The following is a 19518-nucleotide window of genomic DNA, read 5'->3' as shown; positions in this document are numbered from 1 at the left end:
TAGTGGGAGGAGATTTCAATGCGGTGGTCCTAGGGGAAGAGGATAGGCGACATAACAGGGGTCAAGGTGGGCAGACAAGAATGACAAAAGGCTTGATGGCTAGGCTGCTGGAAAACACAAATCTGAAAGACAGTTGGAGGCTACAGCACCCATATGACCGTGAATTCACTCACTACTCACATTCACATGACGCATGGTCAAGAATTGATTATATTCTGGTTGACCAATCATTTTTGAATAGGGTCAGGGATGTGGATATTGAGAACATGGTGATATCGGACCACAGCCCGGTGACCTTAGAAATAAATGACACAGTTCAGAGGGGATCGGATTATTTGTGGAGGTTCCCGTCCTTTCTACTTAGAGATACAGATTTTGTCAAAATTCTGAAAGGCTGGTGGGAAGAGTATAGCAACACCAACAGCGAACATGAGACAGATGTAATGTTATTCTGGGAAGCAGCAAAAGCAGTGCTGAGAGGGAGGCTAATGGGGTATACTGCTACAATCAAGAGACATACACACGCACAATACCAAGAAGCTAGTGACACGCTTAGAGAAAAATATATGAAATATCTGGAAACTATGTCCCAAAAAGCAAAAGAGGAATGGAGGGGGGCGAAACAAGAGTTTGAGCTTTGGGCAGGAAAAAGGGAAGAGCTAGTACGGTCACAAATGGAGGTTGACCTGCACAGATACGGCAATAAAGCAGGGAAATTACTGGCCAACTTGGCTAAGGGAAGGCGACCAATAACTTCAATAACCAGCATGACTGGAAAGGGGGGGGAACAAATCCACAAAACCACAGGAAATTAACCAGATCCTGGGGGATTACTATGAGAAACTGTATAGCAAGGGGAATGAGGGTGGTGAAGGAGGGGCAGAATGGCTGGAACAAATAAACCTCACCCATCTGAATGCAGAAGTCACAATAGAAGAAGTCCAAAAGGTGATAGGAGAGTTAAACGTACATAAAGCTTCGGGACCCGATGGGTACAATGGGGAATTCTATAAAGTGATGAAGGAGCAGATTTCACCGATATTGACATGTATGTTTAACAACATATTGGGAGGCACTGAAATATCGAGTCACCTCAACACGGCATATATAAAACTCATACCTAAAGGAGAGAAAAATCTAGATAATCCAGCAAATTATAGACCGATCTCTTTGATCAACCAGGACCTAAAATTACTGGCCAAATTGATGGCCAACAGACTGGCGGAGATATTGCCGAATGTAATCTCTCCGGCACAATCAGGGTTTGTGAAGGGGAGATCGGCGGTGACCAATATAAGAAAAACCATGCTAGTAATGGATGCCAATAGGCATGGACAACCACAGAAGGGGGCATTTCCAGCCATGATCACATTAGATGCCGAAAAAGCATTTGATAATGTAAGGTGGTCATGGCTGGAAACAGTAATGGATGAGGTAGGCATTCAGGGAGCATTTAGAACATTAATTAGGCTATGTGTCCACGGTAGAATGTCCCTGCGGATTTTTTTGCCTGAAAATCCGCGACTTTCGCGGCAAATCCGCACCCGCGGATTTGCCGCGGATTTACCGCGGATTTTGATGCGGATTTTATTTTTTATTTTTTCCCCATTCAAAACAGAAAATCCGCACAAAATCTGCACCAAACAATTGACATGCTGCAGATTTTTCCGCATCAAAATCCGCGGCAAATCCGCTGCGGAAAAATCCGCAGCATGGGCACAGCATTTCCAAAATGCCATTGAAATGGCTTGGAAGTGCTGCTGCTGCAGATTTTCGGCAAATCCGCGGTAAATCCGCGGCAAAATCCGCGGCAAATCCGCGGTAAATCCTGTAGCGTGGGCACATAGCCTTAGAGTATTATATGCGAATCCTAAAGCCAGGGTGGCGACACCAGGATTTCTGTCGAGACCTTTCTCATTGACTAAAGGGACTAGACAGGGGTGCCCATTGTCCCCCCTCCTGTTCAACCTGGCAATCGAGCCCCTATCAAGATTGTTGAATGAGGGAAACTGCATTGAAGGTATCAACATTGGAGGGGAGGTGCTACGGTGAGCCCTGTTTGCGGACGACATTATATTGTTTATGAATAAACCCCAGAAGGAACTCCCAATGACATTACAACGGATAGAGGAATTCAGAAACTTGGCAGGTTTTAAATTAAATAAAGCAAAATGTGAAATACTGTTTCTGCACCAACAGAGCACAGCGGTGTTGGCAGCTCAGGGACTAGGAGACAATGTCTTTGGAATACCAATAGCGAGAACCCACGTTAAATATCTGGGAATCCAAGTGGGACGCCAACCTGCATCGATATATGAGTTACATTTCAAACCACTGATAACGAAAATAGAACGGGAATTTAAGATGTGGGAGGGGCTTCCATTATCACTACTGGGTAGGAACCATCTTCTAAAAATGATGAGTTTCTCAAAACTATTATACCCAATGCAGACTATCCCTATATTATTAAAACACACAGACGTAAACAGGCTGAACAAGGCGTTTTCGACCTTCTTGTGGAAGGGAAAAAGGCCAAGAATAAAAGCTGAGAAATTAATGCAGACGCTGGAGAAGGGGGGTATTAAAATGCCAAACATTAGAGGGTACAATCTGGCGTGCCTCATGAAACATGTAATAGACTGGTTAAGGAAGACTAACGGTTACTCGGACATAAAACTGGAAGGCGAGTTCTGTAAACCCTGGGATTTGGGGGCAATATTGCATATGTCACTTGCTAACATACCACGGCACATTAAAAACTCACTAATATGCAGTGATGGCGTGGAAGGCGGTGAGAAAAAAATTCAACTAACCCTGGAGAATATCTAAATACTTAAACATATGGAGTTTCCTGGAATTCCCAGCGGGCAGGGAAAACAAATTATTTATAGAATGGAGGAGAAAAGGTATAAAGGAGGTGAAAGATCTACTTCATGAGACGGAAAATAGATGGTTGTCCTATCAAGAAATTGTGACAAAATATGGGCTATCTCCATTCCAAGTTATACAATATAAACAGATAGAGAAAGGTATAATGCAGCTACTGAGAGATGTCGGGAAGGAACAAGAGATAAATGACATGGACCAACTTATTTTGCAGGAGCAGCGGAAAATTAACATAACTTCCCTATACAAAGCTTTAGGAGAGGTGTTAGTTCCCTTAAGCACGGATAAGACCCTGGGAACATGGGCGAGACAATTGGGAGATGAGACAGCAGGGGACAAGATACTAAGAGGATGGATGAGAATGAAAAAAAGAGGTGGTTAATGAGAGCTGGAGGGACACACATTTTAGACTGATGCACAGGGAGATCTATGGCTTCAACATACCAAACAAACAGAAGGTTAATAAGATAGTACATTGTCCCAAATGTAGGATGCTAAACACGGATCTGTTACATGGGATTTGGCAATGCCCAGAGAGTCAAAAATTCTGGAAAAAAAAGCAGGCGCTAATAACTAGTATAGAGGGGGTAGAGGTGGCGATGGACCCATTGATATGGATTTTTCATGATGACCATGTTGAACAAATGGCAAGAGTGAGTGAAAAAAAGAGATAGAATACCAAAGCTGTTCCATAGTATAGCCATAATAAGAAAAAGGGCTTTGCTGGGCAAATGGCTCGAAGGCAAGGTTCCGTCAGAAGACGAGGTAATGAGGCAGATTAAAATTCTACTTAGAATTGAACAGAGGACAGCAGAAAAAAACAAAGACGGTTTGACCGACACATTCTTTAAAAAATGGAGAAAATTCATTGAAAAACAATGTGAAGCTACAGAAATACAAACAATAGTTACAACCTTCACGTACACAGAGTGGTATCTACTAGAAGACATTAAGGGAACATTAGGGAAATTAAAACAGCCATAATGTGAAGGAGTGATAAGAAGGCAAATGATTCATCTAGAGGCATGGGGTGAAAAAAAATAAAAAATGACAAAATGTGGCGTGGCTGGGTATTCTTCGTGTGGGCTAGACAGGAGGAAAAAAGTGTGCTAAGTTGTTGGGGGGGTTATTTTATAATAGAAAGGGGGGAATACAAGGGAAACAGGAGGAATAGTTAATTGCCAATAACCTGTTAATGGACATGGTGAATCCATACTTGCTATATTGTTTAACAAGATGTAATGCAAATGAAAATTTGGAATAAAATTTGGTGTTTAAAAAAAAATATATGGAGTTTTTTGGCGGCGCATTGTATTATTAGAGGACAATGGGGTGCGTTTAATACATGAAGAACTATGTGGGTGCATTATAATACAGCTCTGGCAAAAATTAAGAGATCACTGCAAAATTTTCACAGTTTTTCTGATTTTTCTCTTTATATTTTTGAGAAAAATGTAAATTGTTCTTTTATTCTATAAACTACGGACAAAGTCTCCGAATTTCCAGGCAATAAATTATGTATTTATTTTCTGAAAGTGACAAATGGTCAAAATAACAAAAAAAGCACAGAGATTTGACACCTCAAATAATGCAAAGAAAACAAGTTTGTTATCATTTAGAAATAACAATACTAATAATGTTTTACCTCAGGAAGAGTTCAGAAATCAATATTTTGTGGAGTAACCATAATTTTTAATCACAACTTTCATGCTTCTCGGCTGCTTTCCACTAGTCTTTCACGCTGCTTTTGAGTGACCTTATGCCACTCCTGGTGCAAAAATGTAATCAGTTCTCCTTTGTTTGATGGCTTGTGACTATCCATCTTCCTCTTGATTACATTCCAGAGGTTTTCAATGGAGTTCAGGTCTTGAGAGTGGCCTGGCCATGACAGGGTTTTGATGTGGTGGTTTTTCATCCACACATTGATTGACCTAGCTGTGTGGCATGGCGCATTGTCCTGCTGGAAAAAACAGTCCTCAGAGTTGGAGAACATTGCCTGAGCAGAAGGAAGAACTGTTTTTCCAGGATAATCTTGTATGCGGCTTGATTCATCAGTCCTTCGCAAAGTTTAATCTGCCCAATTCCAGCCTTGCTAAAGCATCCCCAGATCATCAGCAATCCTCCACCAAATTTCACAGTGGGTGCAAGACACTGTGGCTTGTACTCCTCTCCAGGTCTCCATCTAACCATTAGACGACCAGGTGTTGGGCAAAGCTGAAAACTAGTTTATGGCAAACTTCAGCCTGGCTCTCCTTTGCTTCTCATTGACGAAGGGCTTTTTTTCTAGCTTTACATGACTTGAGCCCTGGCTTTAGGAGCCTGTTACGAACTGTTCTTGCAGTGCACTTCACCCCAGCTGCCATTTCCCATTCTTTTTGTAGGTTACTTGATCTCATCCTGTGGTTGCTGAGTGACATGCGAATAAGATGACTGTCATCCCGGTCAGTGGAGAGTCGCTTTTGCCCTCTGCCAGTCTGTAGCTTTGTTGTCCCCAATATCTGCTGCTTGACCTTGTAGTAGACTGCCGTCTTAGAAATTTTAAGGATGGAGGCAACATGACGCTCACGGTATCCCTCTGCTAAAAAAGCCATAATTGAGCCCTTCTTTTCCTCACTCGGAACTTTTCTTTTTAACTCCTTTGTAATGGTTCAAGGGTATTTTTTCCATTCCTATTAGTTTTGGGCTATTACTAGCCCTTGTTTTGCCATCCAGCTTGTCCTATTGCAAGAGGATTGTGAAGACCACAGCAGTGTTTTTTATACTTTCCCTCGTTAAATAAGATTTGGTTCAGGTGATCACCTAATCAGAAGCACATTAAGTAGAAAGATGTGTACTCTGGTTGGAATTCAACTGACACCAGAATGGAATGGCTGTCAGACATGTAGAGAAGCTGATTTTATAAAACTGTGCAGTGGTCTCTTAATTTTTGCTAGAGCTGTATATGGAGTACTATAGGGGTGCATTATAATATATGGAGCAATATAGGGGTGCATTATAATATATCGAGCAATATAGGGTGCATTATAATATATGGAGGACTATTGGGGCGCAGTACAATATGTAGACGACTATGGGGGTGCATTATAATATATGGAGGACGATGGGGGTGTATTATACTATTTAGAAGACATGGGGGTGCAGTATAATATATGTAGGACTATGGGGGTGCATTACAATATGTGGATGACTATGGGGGCGCATTATAATATATGGAGGTCTATAGGGGTGTATTATACTATTTAGAGAACATGGGGTGCATTATAATATATGGAGGACTATGGGGGTGCATTATAATATATGGAGGATTATGGGGGTGTATTATAATATATGGAGGACTAAGGGGGTGAATTTTAGTATATGCAGGACTATGGGTTTCATTATGCTATATGAAGAACTATGGAGGTGCCTTATAATATATGGAAGACTATGGGGGTGATATATAATATATGGAAGACTATGGGAGGGGTTGCATTTTACTGTATGGAAGAATATGGGGGGAGAATTATACTATGTGAGGACTATGTGGGGTGCATTATACTACAGTTCTTAGACCCATGAAATAAAACAATAAAGTGGTTCTGGATAACCCCTTTAATAAAATTAGTCTGAATAGAAATGATAGATGGGCACAATGTTTCCTCTGAGATTTCTATTAGTGTAAGCGGGTATTAGATATGGGAGGGGAAGTGTTTTACCATTGCTTATACATATATACTGTATATATGACCATTAGGCCATATTCGCACATCTATTTGTCACTGGCCAAGCACAGAGCGGCCGTGGTTGTCCTGACATAAAGTCAATGGCCTCATAGCAGTGAGTTCGGGTCAGGAGGATCCGCTGCCGCTCAGTGACAGACACAGCTGTGATCAAGCCTTAGTGACCACATGAGAGATTCAGAGAACATTACATTCATACAGGTGAACGGTGAGATCTTCTGAATTAGGTGACCCCCTGTAACTAATATTATATAAAATACATTTACAATAAAGGGGATTTCTCAGAGAGTCAACTTTAATCTCCATGATGTCCGGGTGTAACTCTTTTTTCCCTCCTTTTTGTCCATTTAATCTCTGTCTGTTGTAATGTTAACACACAAGCCTGGCATGATGAAGACATCTGTCCCATACTGAAACGCGTCACCCCTATTCTTTTAATAACTTATGATGATATTTTTGCCTTTCTGTCACACTCAGCAGCACTTTACTTATGCCCTGATATTAATCTTTATACTATTTACATTGCATTTTTCAAGCTAACTGATGAATGGTGTAAAAAAATGTAAAATTATTTTTTTGTATTGGAAAAGATTTATTTTGGAGTTTCATGGGCTCAAATGGAAACTGATAAATGATAAAGAGACTTAATAACTGTTGAAGAACACAAACCTCACGGTCAGCCTCAAGTCACTGTCCCCTCTGATGTCATGTGACCTTTAGAATGTGATGATGTCACAATGCCCCTGTGATGTCATCGAACAATCATCAGAATGTTGCTGCAGCCTGAGTATCGTCCATTTGTTTTCATCACTTAGTGAGTGAAGGCGATTTTTACTTGCGCTTAGCAAATTTTGGTTTTATATAAAATATAATACCGATTACTAGAAGGCCTGTTAGAAGAGCAGTTCCAGGCGCCATCCGGGAGCGCTCCAGAGGTGGACAGGACCTTCCTCAGCCCAGAATTTCATCTATGGAGCTGAATATGGAGAGTTTGAGGAAAAGAAAGGGAGAGAGCATAGATGAGGTGCCAAAAAAAAGAAAACTAGAATCATCAGAGGGTGAAAAAGATGGCACCAACCAAAGCCTTATCAAGGCTTCAAAGAGACCTGGAGGTCTGATACAGGATTGTATCGAGAACAAGAGGAAAAGGGGAGAAGCGATGGGGGACAAAGCTGATGATGGATCCAGCGTATCCCCCAAAGCTGACACTGAGATGAATATGGAGAGTTTGAGGAAGAGAAAGAGAGAAAGCATAGATGAGGTGCCAAAAAGAAGGAGAACAGAAACATCAGAGGATGAAAAAGATGTCCCCGACAAAAGCATCATCAAGGCTTCAAAAAGACCTGGAAGCCCGATACAAGAGAGTATCGTGAGCAAGAGGAAAAGGGGAGAAGCGATGGGGGACAAAGCTGATGATGGATCCAGCATGTCCCCCAGAGCTGACACTGAGCAGCTGTCAGGTGAGTGCAGATCTAAGACCCCAAGAGCCAATAACCCTTAATGTAGTAACTGACAGGATTGTGAACCTTTAGAATATCCCACCTATTATGATTTTTGGGCTTTTTCTCTTTGATACCCCCCTAATATTGTTCTATCCCATGTTGTAATTGCTATAGGAGGCCACATTAGCATTATATAGGAATAATACATTTTATATCTCCTCTCTCCATCAGGGACAACCCCGGCTGAATCTCCCATCATTGTGACTGGACTGGAGAGCTTCACCTTCCATAAAATCATTGGACAGGGCGGATATGGTAAAGTAAGTATTAGGAAATGTGGTGACATTTTCCTCATGTGTGTGATGTGCAGCAGTAATATGACTCTAGGAACGTTACTGCTTCACATTTTCTCGTCATGTCTCATGGCAGGACGGGCCTTTCCTCCAATTCTAATGCTCTGTATCCTCCAGGTCATGCTGGCCACACATAAGGCCTGCAAACAAAAAGTGGCAGTGAAGATGGTAAACAAGAGGCTCCTAATTGAGGACTCAAGAGACGACATACTGATAGAACGACAAGTCCTGGAGATGACTAGGAAGAGTCCATTCATTACTCGGGCTTTTTCCACCTTCCAGTCCCAGGTAAGAGGCTGATGATCTAACAGCTCTGAATCTTCTATATATTCTATCAATGCCAGATCTATATGGCCATCTGTGTACAAAATTATTCTAGGTCACTACCATAGTATTACATGCTCTGATATACATCTTTCCCTCAGCATCCAGCTTTCCTATGATATAGGAGCATGGGAAAGCTATTGCTGAGGGAAATATGTATAGCAGAGAATGGAAAAGCTGGTGCTGAGGGAAAGAGCCTATTTCCCGTAGCACAAATCTTTCCCATCCTATGCTTTTATCTTTGTCACCCCTTGTATATAACTCTCCAAATACTATAATAGCCCTACAAATACTAAAAAAGTTCCTACATAGCCTTCCATATAGAATAATGGGTCCCACATAACCCTTTATATATATTATACTGTAGCCCCCATAGTCCTTCATATTGTATTATACAGCCCACATAATGTTTAATGCACACCCATAGGCCTCCATATATTATAAGGCAGCTCCATAGTTTTCCATGTTTTATAATGCAATCCCATAGTTCTCCGTATTAAATTATGCAACCCTCAAACCATTTAATGCACCCCATAGGCCACCAAATATTATAATGCACCCCCATAGTCAATGTATAAGGTGTCCTTTATTTTATATTATGCAGCCTCATACCATTTAATATACCCCCATAGTCCTCCATGTTTTATAATGCACCCCCATAATCCTTCATATTATATTACACAGCCCCCATACCATTTAATGCACCCTATAGGCCTCATTGTATTATAATGCACCCCAATAGTCCATGTCTAAGGTGTCTTTCATATTGTATTATGCAGCCCCCATACCATTTAATGCACCACCATAAGCTGCACTCACTAATAAATAAAGTATAAATAAATCCTCACCTCTCCTCATTTCCCTGCTACTCCGTCTTCACCTCTCCTTGTTCCCCCGCTGCTCCGGTCAGTGTCCTGTGCGCTCTGCAGTCTTAGCTCAGTAGCGCACAGTGGTGATGTTGCCGCGCTCTGCTGTACTGAGACATCGAGCACAGGCACAGGGGGAGAATGATAAAGGATAGAGCGGAGTGCTTCGCTCCATCCTTCATCATTACTTTGTGCAATGATGGGCAAGGGCGCTGACACTGGGCCCCCCCGAGTCGGGGCCCTATAGAGGCTGCGTCGTGTGATGTTACAGAGCAGCTCCTCTCTCACAGAGAGAAGCCGGCGGCTTATTTCTCTTAACCAATAATTCCAGATTTTCATTATATCACACATATTTATGCTAACTCCATATAACCATTGTTTTCAAGAAAAAGACTGGAGTAATTCCACATATTATGAATAGAAAGTTGGGGGTGGAGGTGAACGCTGTGCTGACTTACTAAAACCAACATGGGTAATACCAAGATCTGTTTGTTTATGGTTTAAGTGCTGCTGCTATGACTTAAAAGGGCAATCACTCACAGAGGGGTTTCTCTATAATCAGTGTTCTTTCCATGTGTGCCTTAAGATATATAATGCTATCAATAGTACAACTCTAAACTTATCTTGTATGAGATGTAGGCTTGTTAGCAACGTTGCTATAGATCAGGCTCTTAAAGTGATGTGTCTTAAAAGGGCAACCATTTAGAGTGGAGCCAGTTTACAATTACAATTATAGACACTGGGCATTTACTCACAGAGGGGTCTCCTTACAATGAGCGATTTTTGCATGTGAGCTATAATATATATAAGGTTACTAATAGTACAACTCTAAACCTGTCTTGTAAAAGATGTAAGCTTGTTAGTAACGTTACTATAGACCAAGCTATTAAGTGATGTGTCTTAAAAGGGCAACCACATAGAGTGGAGCCAGTGTACAATTACAGACACTGTCTATACAGGTGCCTTGATAACACAGTGCTCCATACGGTGAATGTTAACTTTGATTTGTAAAGTGCAAACCTGTTATTCATGTGATGTGTTGTGTCTCAAAAAGGCAATCACTGAGTGTGACTAGCTCACCATCATAGACACTTAGCCCTATATACGTGTCGATATGTATGTATGTATGTATGTATGTATGTATGTATGTATGTATATATATATATATATATATATATATACGGATTAACAGCAACATATGTACACTGATATGTGTTTACTGTAGTAATATATTTACATACATTGATGAGTCACGAGTATCCGTGTGTACATGTATATAGATAGATATAAATGACCTGTAGTCTCCTGTGAAAGCAATTTATATTCAAACCAGCAAACCAACAAACTAGATCCTGTTCACACAGTCAGCATGCCAAACCTCTGCATCTTTGTGTAGTTCCGTGCACTGTAACACTACACATTTTTAATGTCTATGTTGTATGTCTATAATTTTTTGCATCTAATCTTAAATAAAAACTTTCTATTCATAATATGTGGAATTACTCCAGTCTTTTTCTTGAAAACACTGCTTATTTCTCTGCAGGGTGGGCACCGGACCCCTAACCCTGCCAGGCCCGGTTACAGTCGTGATCTCTGCGACCGCTATCGTTACGCCCCGGGCTCTGAGTCTTCTATATATTCTATAAATGTCTGTCTATATGGCCATCTGTGTGCAATGTTTTTTCTAGGTCACTACTATAGCATTACATGTATTATAACATTACCACCAGTGCCCCATATCTAGACTATACCAGTAACACTCCTCTGTTTTATCATAGGACTACGTATTCTACGTCATGGAATATCTCAGTGGAGGAGACCTTAGACACTTCCTGATACGCAATGCCCCACTTCCTATTCCAGCCATCAGGTAAGACACAACATGGATATATTAGATGAAGCTGATAGTTGTCAGGAACAATCCGGCTTTATGTCATTATTAGTCTCGTAGTTTAGTGGTTGAAATGATGGATGTTGTTTGCTTTATCATATTTTCTCATTAGATTTATTGCCGCTGAGCTGATCTGTGGGCTGCAGTTTCTCCACTCCAGAGGCATCATACACAGGTAAGTGCAGCACGTCTTCTTCTGTGTAGACTTGGTATAAACACTTCTATACCCTCATCCTCATGCCCCCTGTAGACACTTGATATTTCAGGCCATAATACATCATCAGCCCGGCTAATATAACAATTATCACATTTTATAAACTCTTTCCTTTACCAGAGACCTAAAACCAGAGAACATTTTACTGGACAGCACCGGTCACTTGAAGATTGCTGATTTCGGTCTGGCCGCAACGAACATCTTTGGCGATACAAAAACTTCAGATTGTGTTGGAACCTATATATACAGGGCTCCTGAGGTGAGGAATTATCTACATGTCCCTGAGTTATCCCTGTGTACAAGGCTGGACATCTCCATGTCTTCTGCTGGCTGAACAATGTTCTTATTGTCTTTTTCATGTCTTCACAGATTTTTCTAGAGAAGCCCTACAACACAGCAGTGGACTGGTTCTCTGCTGGTGTGGTGTTATATGAGATGGCTATTGGTGGACATCCATTCTATAAAGGTGGATTTCAACGGACCGCCACTAAAGCAATAATCAATGATGATCCCGTCTTCCCAAAGAAATTGGACCCCCAACTAAAAGCCATCATTAAGGGGGTGAGTATAAAGACACATCTCAGTAATACAGCAGATGTACTGTATGCAATAAAATACACAATGAAAATGTTGGATGACTAGAAACTGAATAATCTTCTTTATTATATCTTCCCAGCTCCTGGAGAAGTCGCCAGAAAGTCGGCAAAAATTTGTTGACAATATCAGGGATCATCCATTCTTTACAGAGATTAACTGGACAGATATAGAGGAATCCAGAGCGTGTCCACCATTCCAGCTACCCCCTGTAAGTAAAAGACCCTGACAAGATGTGGCACAAGTACATTTCTGTTGTGTTTCTTCTTTATGAACACTGATTCTTGTATCTTCCCTCCGCAGCAAGAAGTGATGACTTTATATAAAATGCATCATGTCTCGTCATTCATCAAAACAAATAAACCACCAATAGCTGAAGAAGATCAAAAACTCTTTGGTGGATTCACATTTGCTAGTGATGGATGGAAGGTCATAAAACCGATACCAAAACCTGCAAAAACCCATCGCAGGTGAGTCAGTGTAAATGGGACGGGGATAGGGGGGTTTCATAGACCCCTCCATAACTTTATGGATCTATCAACAGGGTCTAGTGTGGAATCCATTTGCTTTTAGTCTGCGGGTGGTTTTCCCTCCGGACGGCCCCATTTCATGTGTCTTATTGGGACATAAGAATCCTTTCTAACCTATTATCTTTCCCAGCAGGACATTTGGCAGTATTCTGAAGGACGCCTTCCATGGGATCTGGAGGAGGATAAAACGCTGGAAGTGAACAGCTCTGAGAACTGCTGTTCACCGGTTCCTATTCCACCAGCACTAGGAGTATCCAAAGGGCCGTGACCTGCAGTGTAGCCACATCCACTCCTCTGCCCCACCATAATCAGGGCTAGGGGTTATTGCTGCATCTGCAGTGTCTGAATACAAGAAGAAGCTGGAGACCATGAACATCCTACCAGGAGTCAATAATATGACCGTGCACCAGCATTTCACGAAAACATGTTGCCTTCTGCCACACAGGAAAGGGCACTTATCCGTAGGCCATGGAGCTGTAGACCATGACAATCCTACCAGGAGTCAATAATATGACCGTGGACCAGCACTACAAAACAACATGCTGACTTGTGATTCCAGGGAAGGGCTCTTATCCTTAGGCCATGGAGCTGTACACCATGAAAATCCTACCAGGAGTCAATAATATGACCGTGGACCAGCATTTCACGACAACATGTTGCCTTGTGCCCACAGTAAAGGGCACTTATCCTTTGGCCATGGAGCTGTAGACCATGACAATCCTACCAGGAGTCAATAATATGACCGTGAACCAGCACTACTAGACAATATGTTGCCTTGTGCCCCCAGGGAAGGGCACTTATCCGTAGGCCATGGCTCCCTAGAGGTTTCCCCCACAGGGGGTTTTTCCTCTCCTGAGTGCCGATGGATAAATACAACAAGAAAATGGCAACTTATAGTCTTTTTGCCCTCGGTGAAGCTCACACGACTAGTGACAGAGAGGAACCTAAGATTTTTAAAAGATATTTAACAGCAATAAACAAAACCATTCACCATCATGTGCTAGTAGTAGTAGTAGATTTATTTTATATCTTCATGGATAAGTATTTTACATTCCACCCCTTAAGAGCACAGGGTGCATGTAATGTGGTGGTAACGTGTATACACTTTTCACTGATACCATTTTGGATTATATCAAACTGTCTGGTCAATTTTTAAACCTGTTTTTGGAGGGGTGAAGGAAGGAAGAAATGATTTTCTGGTGTTTTGGGGGGTTTTCATTTGTGCAGGAGAGATAATATGTAAGTGCTATAGTTTTAAGTGGTTACAGGTACAGCAATTCCAGCTATTATAGATAAAGGTGTACAGTGCAGATACACGTCAGGCTGAGCTCCTGGTGACTATCGCTCACTGCTTCACTCTTCCTGGCTACAGTTTTGAAAAATGTCTTCCATTATTCTGTTTTATTCATAACAGATCAAGCAGGGAATAACACCTTGGTATAAATCCGCCTTCACTCCCCAGATTTCCATACGATAACACCTGTCCGTTCCTAAGGTGACACTTCCACTGGCTACCAGGTGAATGGCCTTGGCATGCTAGAAGAAGAAAAGGTTGGATCTCACTGGGTATAAATCAATCCTTTATTTCAATGTTAAAAAAAAAAAAAAAAAAAAAAATTTTTTATGATAGGTACAGTTTGGAATGTTTAGTGCTGTAGTGCACATTTGGTGCTGGCTTTTTGTTTTTTCTTCATAGAAGAAGAAAAGGTTGGATCTCACTGGGTATAAATCAATCCTTTATTTCAATGTTAAAAGTCAGTGGGAAGGAGAATGTGGGGTGCTGTGGACGATGGCGGCCGTTTGCGCGTGTCCTCGCGTTTCAACAGGTCCCAACCTCTTACCAACCTTTTCTTTCTTCTAACATGATTGGAATTTGTTACGAATTTTGGTTTGAGCACCACTGAGGGTGTTACACTCCCACAGACAGCCTAACAGGCACAATAACAGAACACATTCTTTTCAGACCATGAAAATCCTACCAGGAGTCAATAATATGACCGCGGACCAGCATTTCTGGATGACATGTTGCCTCGTGCCCCCAGGGAAGGGCACTTATCCTTAGACCATGGTTCCCTAGAGGTTTCCCCCACAGGGGTATTTCCTCTCCTGAGTGCCGATGGATAAACACAACACGAAAATGGCAACTTATCGTCCTCTACCCTCAGTGGAGCTCACACCACTAGTGGTACAGAGGAACCTAAGATTATATTTACCAGTAATAAACTGGACCATTCACCATCATATACTAGTAGTAGTAGATTTATTTTCTATCTCCATGGAGAAATATATTTACAGTTACTCGCTTAAGAGCACAGAGTGCATGTAATGTGGTGATAACTTGTATTCACTTTTCATTGGTATTATTTTGGGTACAGCAGACATTTTGGATAATTTTAAATCTGTTTTTGGAGGGCGGGAAGAAGAAAGAAATGCCTTACTGGTACATTGTTTGAGTTTTTTATATTATTAATTACTGACAAGAAATAATGTCTACATTTTATAGTTCTGGTTGTTACAGGTGCTTTAAAAGCAATTATTATACATAAAGGTCATACCCACTAAAACAATAAAAAAAAAACCTGTTTTTAAAAGTTAAAAAGAAAAGGAATTATCTCTTCTTTACTCATTTAAAAAAATAAATAAAAAGGAATATTTGTTATTGTCTATAAATGTTTTACCGATCAAAATATAAAATGAATGAAATACATGATAAATGCTGTAAAGAGAACAAAAATGAAAAGCCCCCTGTGACACCAGTCACTACTAACAGACGGGCCGTGAGGGAGGATAGTGAAGAGGTTCAGGGTCAGTACCAAGAGGGATCGTAATAGACAAAGGGAAAATAGAAAAGCTTAGTCCGGTCACTGTCTGAGGTCAAAGTATCAGGAAGGTAACGGCTCAATACAAAGTCAAATGGGTGAATCCAAGATCTGCAATGGAGACCAAAACTCAGAGAACCACACATCACTTGAGCAAAGTTACAATTACCAATGGCCTGACCATTGTCAGAATGCTAATTAGCCATGTAATCACCCAGAACAGACGATAACTGGAAGAGATCCCACAGACTCAGCTCAATAGGACGTCAGAGCTGACATCCATAATACTCATGCCTCTGCCTCAGATTGGACAATTGAGCTGTCACTCACAATCCTGAGAGGTCCGCAAACCCTTGATCCCATAGGGCGGCAGAGTTGTCTTTCACAGCATTCATTGAACACGGTGAATGGTGGAATCGTGACAGTACAACCTCTTCTATGTAGGCCACCGGACCCCCAGGATTCCCAAGAAACCTACGATGGGAAGCCCTGACCAACCGATTGACCTCCTGCTTAGCCGCAACGAAAAATCTTACAATTTTATGAAACAATTAATTTGTCCTTTCAGTCTGACCATTGGTTTCCAGGTAGTAAGCAGAGGAAAATTACAAATCAATCAGTAATTTCTTACAAAATTCTATCCAGAATTTGTAGACAAATTGCGCCTTCTATCAGATTCAATGTTCAAAGGGATTCCATGCAATTTCACCATGATTTATAGACAACGTGGGAAATGATTCAGTATTCAGTAAAGGAATAAAATGAGCCTATTTACTGAATCGGACAACTACCACCTAAATCACAGTTTTCCTTCCAGACAAAGGCAAAACCATGGTCATCAACAGAGATCAAAATACAAATCAGACCAAGAAAAAGTATTGAACACATGAAGAAAGAGAAGTGCAAATAGCCATGGAAAATCATCAAAACCACCATCAAAATCTATCAGTGATTATAATCAGTCCTGCCATTTAGTGAAAAATAATATCAGCTGGTTCAACTGATGGCCAATAACAAGGTGTCTCACTACCATGGTGCAACACAAAAAAAAATATTTTATGATGGGTAAAAGCAGTGAGTTGGCTTCAGACTTTCGCAACCCTATTGTTACAAAACATATTTATGGCATTGCATACAGAATAATTTCTAAACTACTGAAGGCTCTAGAGAGGACTGTTGGGGACATAATTCGAAGTGTAAAACACATAATTTCACCATAAACTGGCCACAACCAGGTCCTCCCTGCAAGATTTGTCCAAGCGCCATGGACAACCTGTGAATAGCTACTGAAAGTTGTGGAATCAGCAAGTACAAAATAATGCATTCACCACTTAAGGCTATGTGCGCACCGGGAAATGGAATTTTCTTGAGAAAATTCCGCATGCTCTCAAAGATTACCGCACCCGCGGGTTGGGATGTGCTTTATTGCATTCAATGCAATAAAGCACATTGAAAAAAAACAACAAAAAAACATTTAATTCCGAGATAGTAGATAGACATAAGAATAGATAGAGGGATAGATAGATAGACAGATAGAGGGATAGATAGATCGATGGATAGAGGACAGATCGCTGCATTTCCCACGGTCGGCAGTGAGTTCACATTACCGGCCGTGGGAAATGACCGGTAATTACCTCTGCTGTCTGCTGCTTTCATTCAGCGCTGTGTCTGTGACAGTCGCGGCTGGATGTAAGCAGCGCAGGACCTGTGGATTACGCCGGAGCTTTGGTGTGGGAGGGGTTAATAAAATGGTGAACGAGGCTTGTTTGTTTTATTTAAAATAAAGGATTTTTCGGTGTCTGTGTTTTATTCACTTTACTTACGGGTTGATCATGTTAGCTGTCACATAGACGCTGCCATGATCAAGCCTGGAGTTAATGGCGGTGATCCACCATCATTAACCCCTTGTATTACCCTGCTGCCACTGCTACACGGCGGCAGGAAGAGCCGAGGACACGCCGGTGCTGCCGCATAATGCATGCGACAGTGCCGGGGCAGCTGCGGCTGATATTCTCGGCTGAGGGAGGGGGAGTGAGGCGGGGGACATTAACCCTGCCCTTCGCCCTCCCCAGCCTGAGAATACCGGGCCGCCGCCGCTGTGTGCTTACCTCGGCTGGACGGTGAATATACAGCGGAGCCCACGTTCTTTGTTTTCCATATTTCCGTTTTCTTTCTATGTGTGTTCTATGTGTCTATGTCTGTGATGTCTGTATGTCCATGTGATGTGTGTGTGTTTGCTCTCTGCTCCGCTTCCTCTTCCTGTAATGACATCACTTCCCTGCAAAACCGCAGACAGGCGATGTACATTACCGGAGGTAAACCGCGAAATACCGCAGGGAATAACGCAGGAAAACGCAGTGAACCGCACAGAATTTGCTTCCTGCGTTATTCCCTGCGGGATTTCACGATTACATTGGAGTCAATGGAGTGAAATCCCGCAGCGACGTGCGGAAAAGAAGTGACATGCAATTATTTTTGCTGCGGGAATCCCGCAGCAAAACATGCAGCTGTCAAACTCCGCCCAGTGCGCACAGAATTTTTTTTGCCCATAGGTTTTGCTGGTGATTCACTGCAGAGATGTTATGAACATTTTCTGCAGCGAAACATGCAGCAAAACCGCAAAAAATCCGCGGCAAAATCCGGTAAGTGCACACATAGCCTAAGACTCCACTGCTGAACAAAAAACAGGTTCAAGCCATTTAAAGTTTGCTCAGCAACACTTAGACATACAAACATTAAGACCATACCGAATATCCACATAAATCTAGACTTTATCATAATTTCTACATATCCATGAAAACATTTATATATGTGGATTATCAGGATTGTCAGGACAATCGCAATTTATAGGTAGAGCAAAAGGAGAAGAAGGGAATTTTGTTTACTTACCGTAAATTCCTTTTCTTCTAGCTCCAATTGGGAGACCCAGACAATTGGGGTGTATAGCTTCTGCCTCCGGAGGCCACACAAAGTATTACACTCAAAAGTGTAAAGCCCCTCCCCTTTTGCCTATACACCCCCCGTGCCTCACGGGCTCCTCAGTTTTGGTGCAAAAGCAAGAAGGAAGAAAAGTTATAAATTGGTTTAAAGTAAATTCAGTCCGAAGAAATTTCGGAGAACTGAAACCATTGAACAGGAACAACATGTGTACATAAATAACAACAGCCCGAAGGGAACAGGGGCGGGTGCTGGGTCTCCCAATTGGAGCTAGAAGAAAAGGAATTTACGGTAAGTAAACAAAATTCCCTTCTTCTTCGTCGCTCCATTGGGAGACCCAGACAATTGGGACGTCCAAAAGCAGTCCCTGGGTGGGTAAAGTAAAACCTCGAGATAGAGCCGTAAAACGGCCCCTTCCTACAGGTGGGCAACCGCCGCCTGAAGGACTCGCCTACCTAGGCTGGCATCTGCCGAAGCATAGGTATGCACCTGATAGTGTTTCGTGAAAGTGTGCAGGCTCGACCAGGTAGCTGCCTGACACACCTGCTGAGCCGTAGCCTGGTGCCGCAAAGCCCAGGACGCACCCACGGCTCTGGTAGAATGGGCCCTTAGCCCTGAGGGAACCGGAAGCCCAGAAGATCGGTAAGCTTCTAGAATAGGTTCCTTGATCCACCGAGCCAGGGTTGATTTGGAAGCCTGTGACCCTTTACGCTGGCCAGCGACAAGGACAAAGAGTGCATCCGAGCGGCGCAGGGGCGCCGTACGAGAAATGTAGAGTCTGAGTGCTCTCACCAGATCTAACAAGTGCAAATCCCTTTCACATTGGTGAACTGGATGAGGACAAAAAGAGGGTAAGGAGATATCCTGATTGAGATGAAAGGGGGATACCACCTTAGGGAGAAATTCCGGAACCGGACGCAGAACCACCTTGTCCTGGTGAAAC

The 19518-nt window shown here is 42.1% G+C and overlaps 1 protein-coding gene across 1 annotated transcript; it reads left to right on the top strand.

Annotated features, from left to right (window-relative positions):
- Nucleotides 1-7421: 7421 nt before the first annotated feature.
- On the top strand, nucleotides 7422-13374 carry LOC142285900 (protein kinase C theta type-like). The gene is made up of 9 exons (XM_075333308.1): nucleotides 7422-8065; nucleotides 8279-8367; nucleotides 8518-8688; nucleotides 11369-11460; nucleotides 11816-11954; nucleotides 12065-12256; nucleotides 12372-12500; nucleotides 12593-12759; nucleotides 12953-13374. Exons 1-9 carry the CDS (start codon nucleotides 7576-7578, stop codon nucleotides 13017-13019), a joined length of 1536 nt encoding a protein of 511 aa, XP_075189423.1. The 5' UTR covers nucleotides 7422-7575; the 3' UTR covers nucleotides 13020-13374.
- The last annotated feature ends 6144 nt before the right edge of the window (nucleotides 13375-19518 follow it).

This window comes from Anomaloglossus baeobatrachus, chromosome 2 (genome assembly GCF_048569485.1).
Source record: "Anomaloglossus baeobatrachus isolate aAnoBae1 chromosome 2, aAnoBae1.hap1, whole genome shotgun sequence".
NCBI lineage: Eukaryota > Metazoa > Chordata > Amphibia > Anura > Aromobatidae > Anomaloglossus > Anomaloglossus baeobatrachus.
The sequence above is the reverse complement of the archived record's forward strand: the minus strand, read 5'-3'. Positions and strand labels throughout refer to the sequence as shown.

Coding starts and splice junctions, on each gene's coding strand:
- LOC142285900 (XM_075333308.1), top strand. CDS start 7,576: ATGGAGCTGAATATGGAGAGTTTGAGGAAAAGAAAGGGAGAGAGCATA. Junction 12,257..12,371: donor TAAAAGCCATCATTAAGGGG/GTGAGTATAAAG, acceptor ATATCTTCCCAG/CTCCTGGAGAAGTCGCCAGA. Junction 12,760..12,952: donor CCTGCAAAAACCCATCGCAG/GTGAGTCAGTGT, acceptor CTTTCCCAGCAG/GACATTTGGCAGTATTCTGA.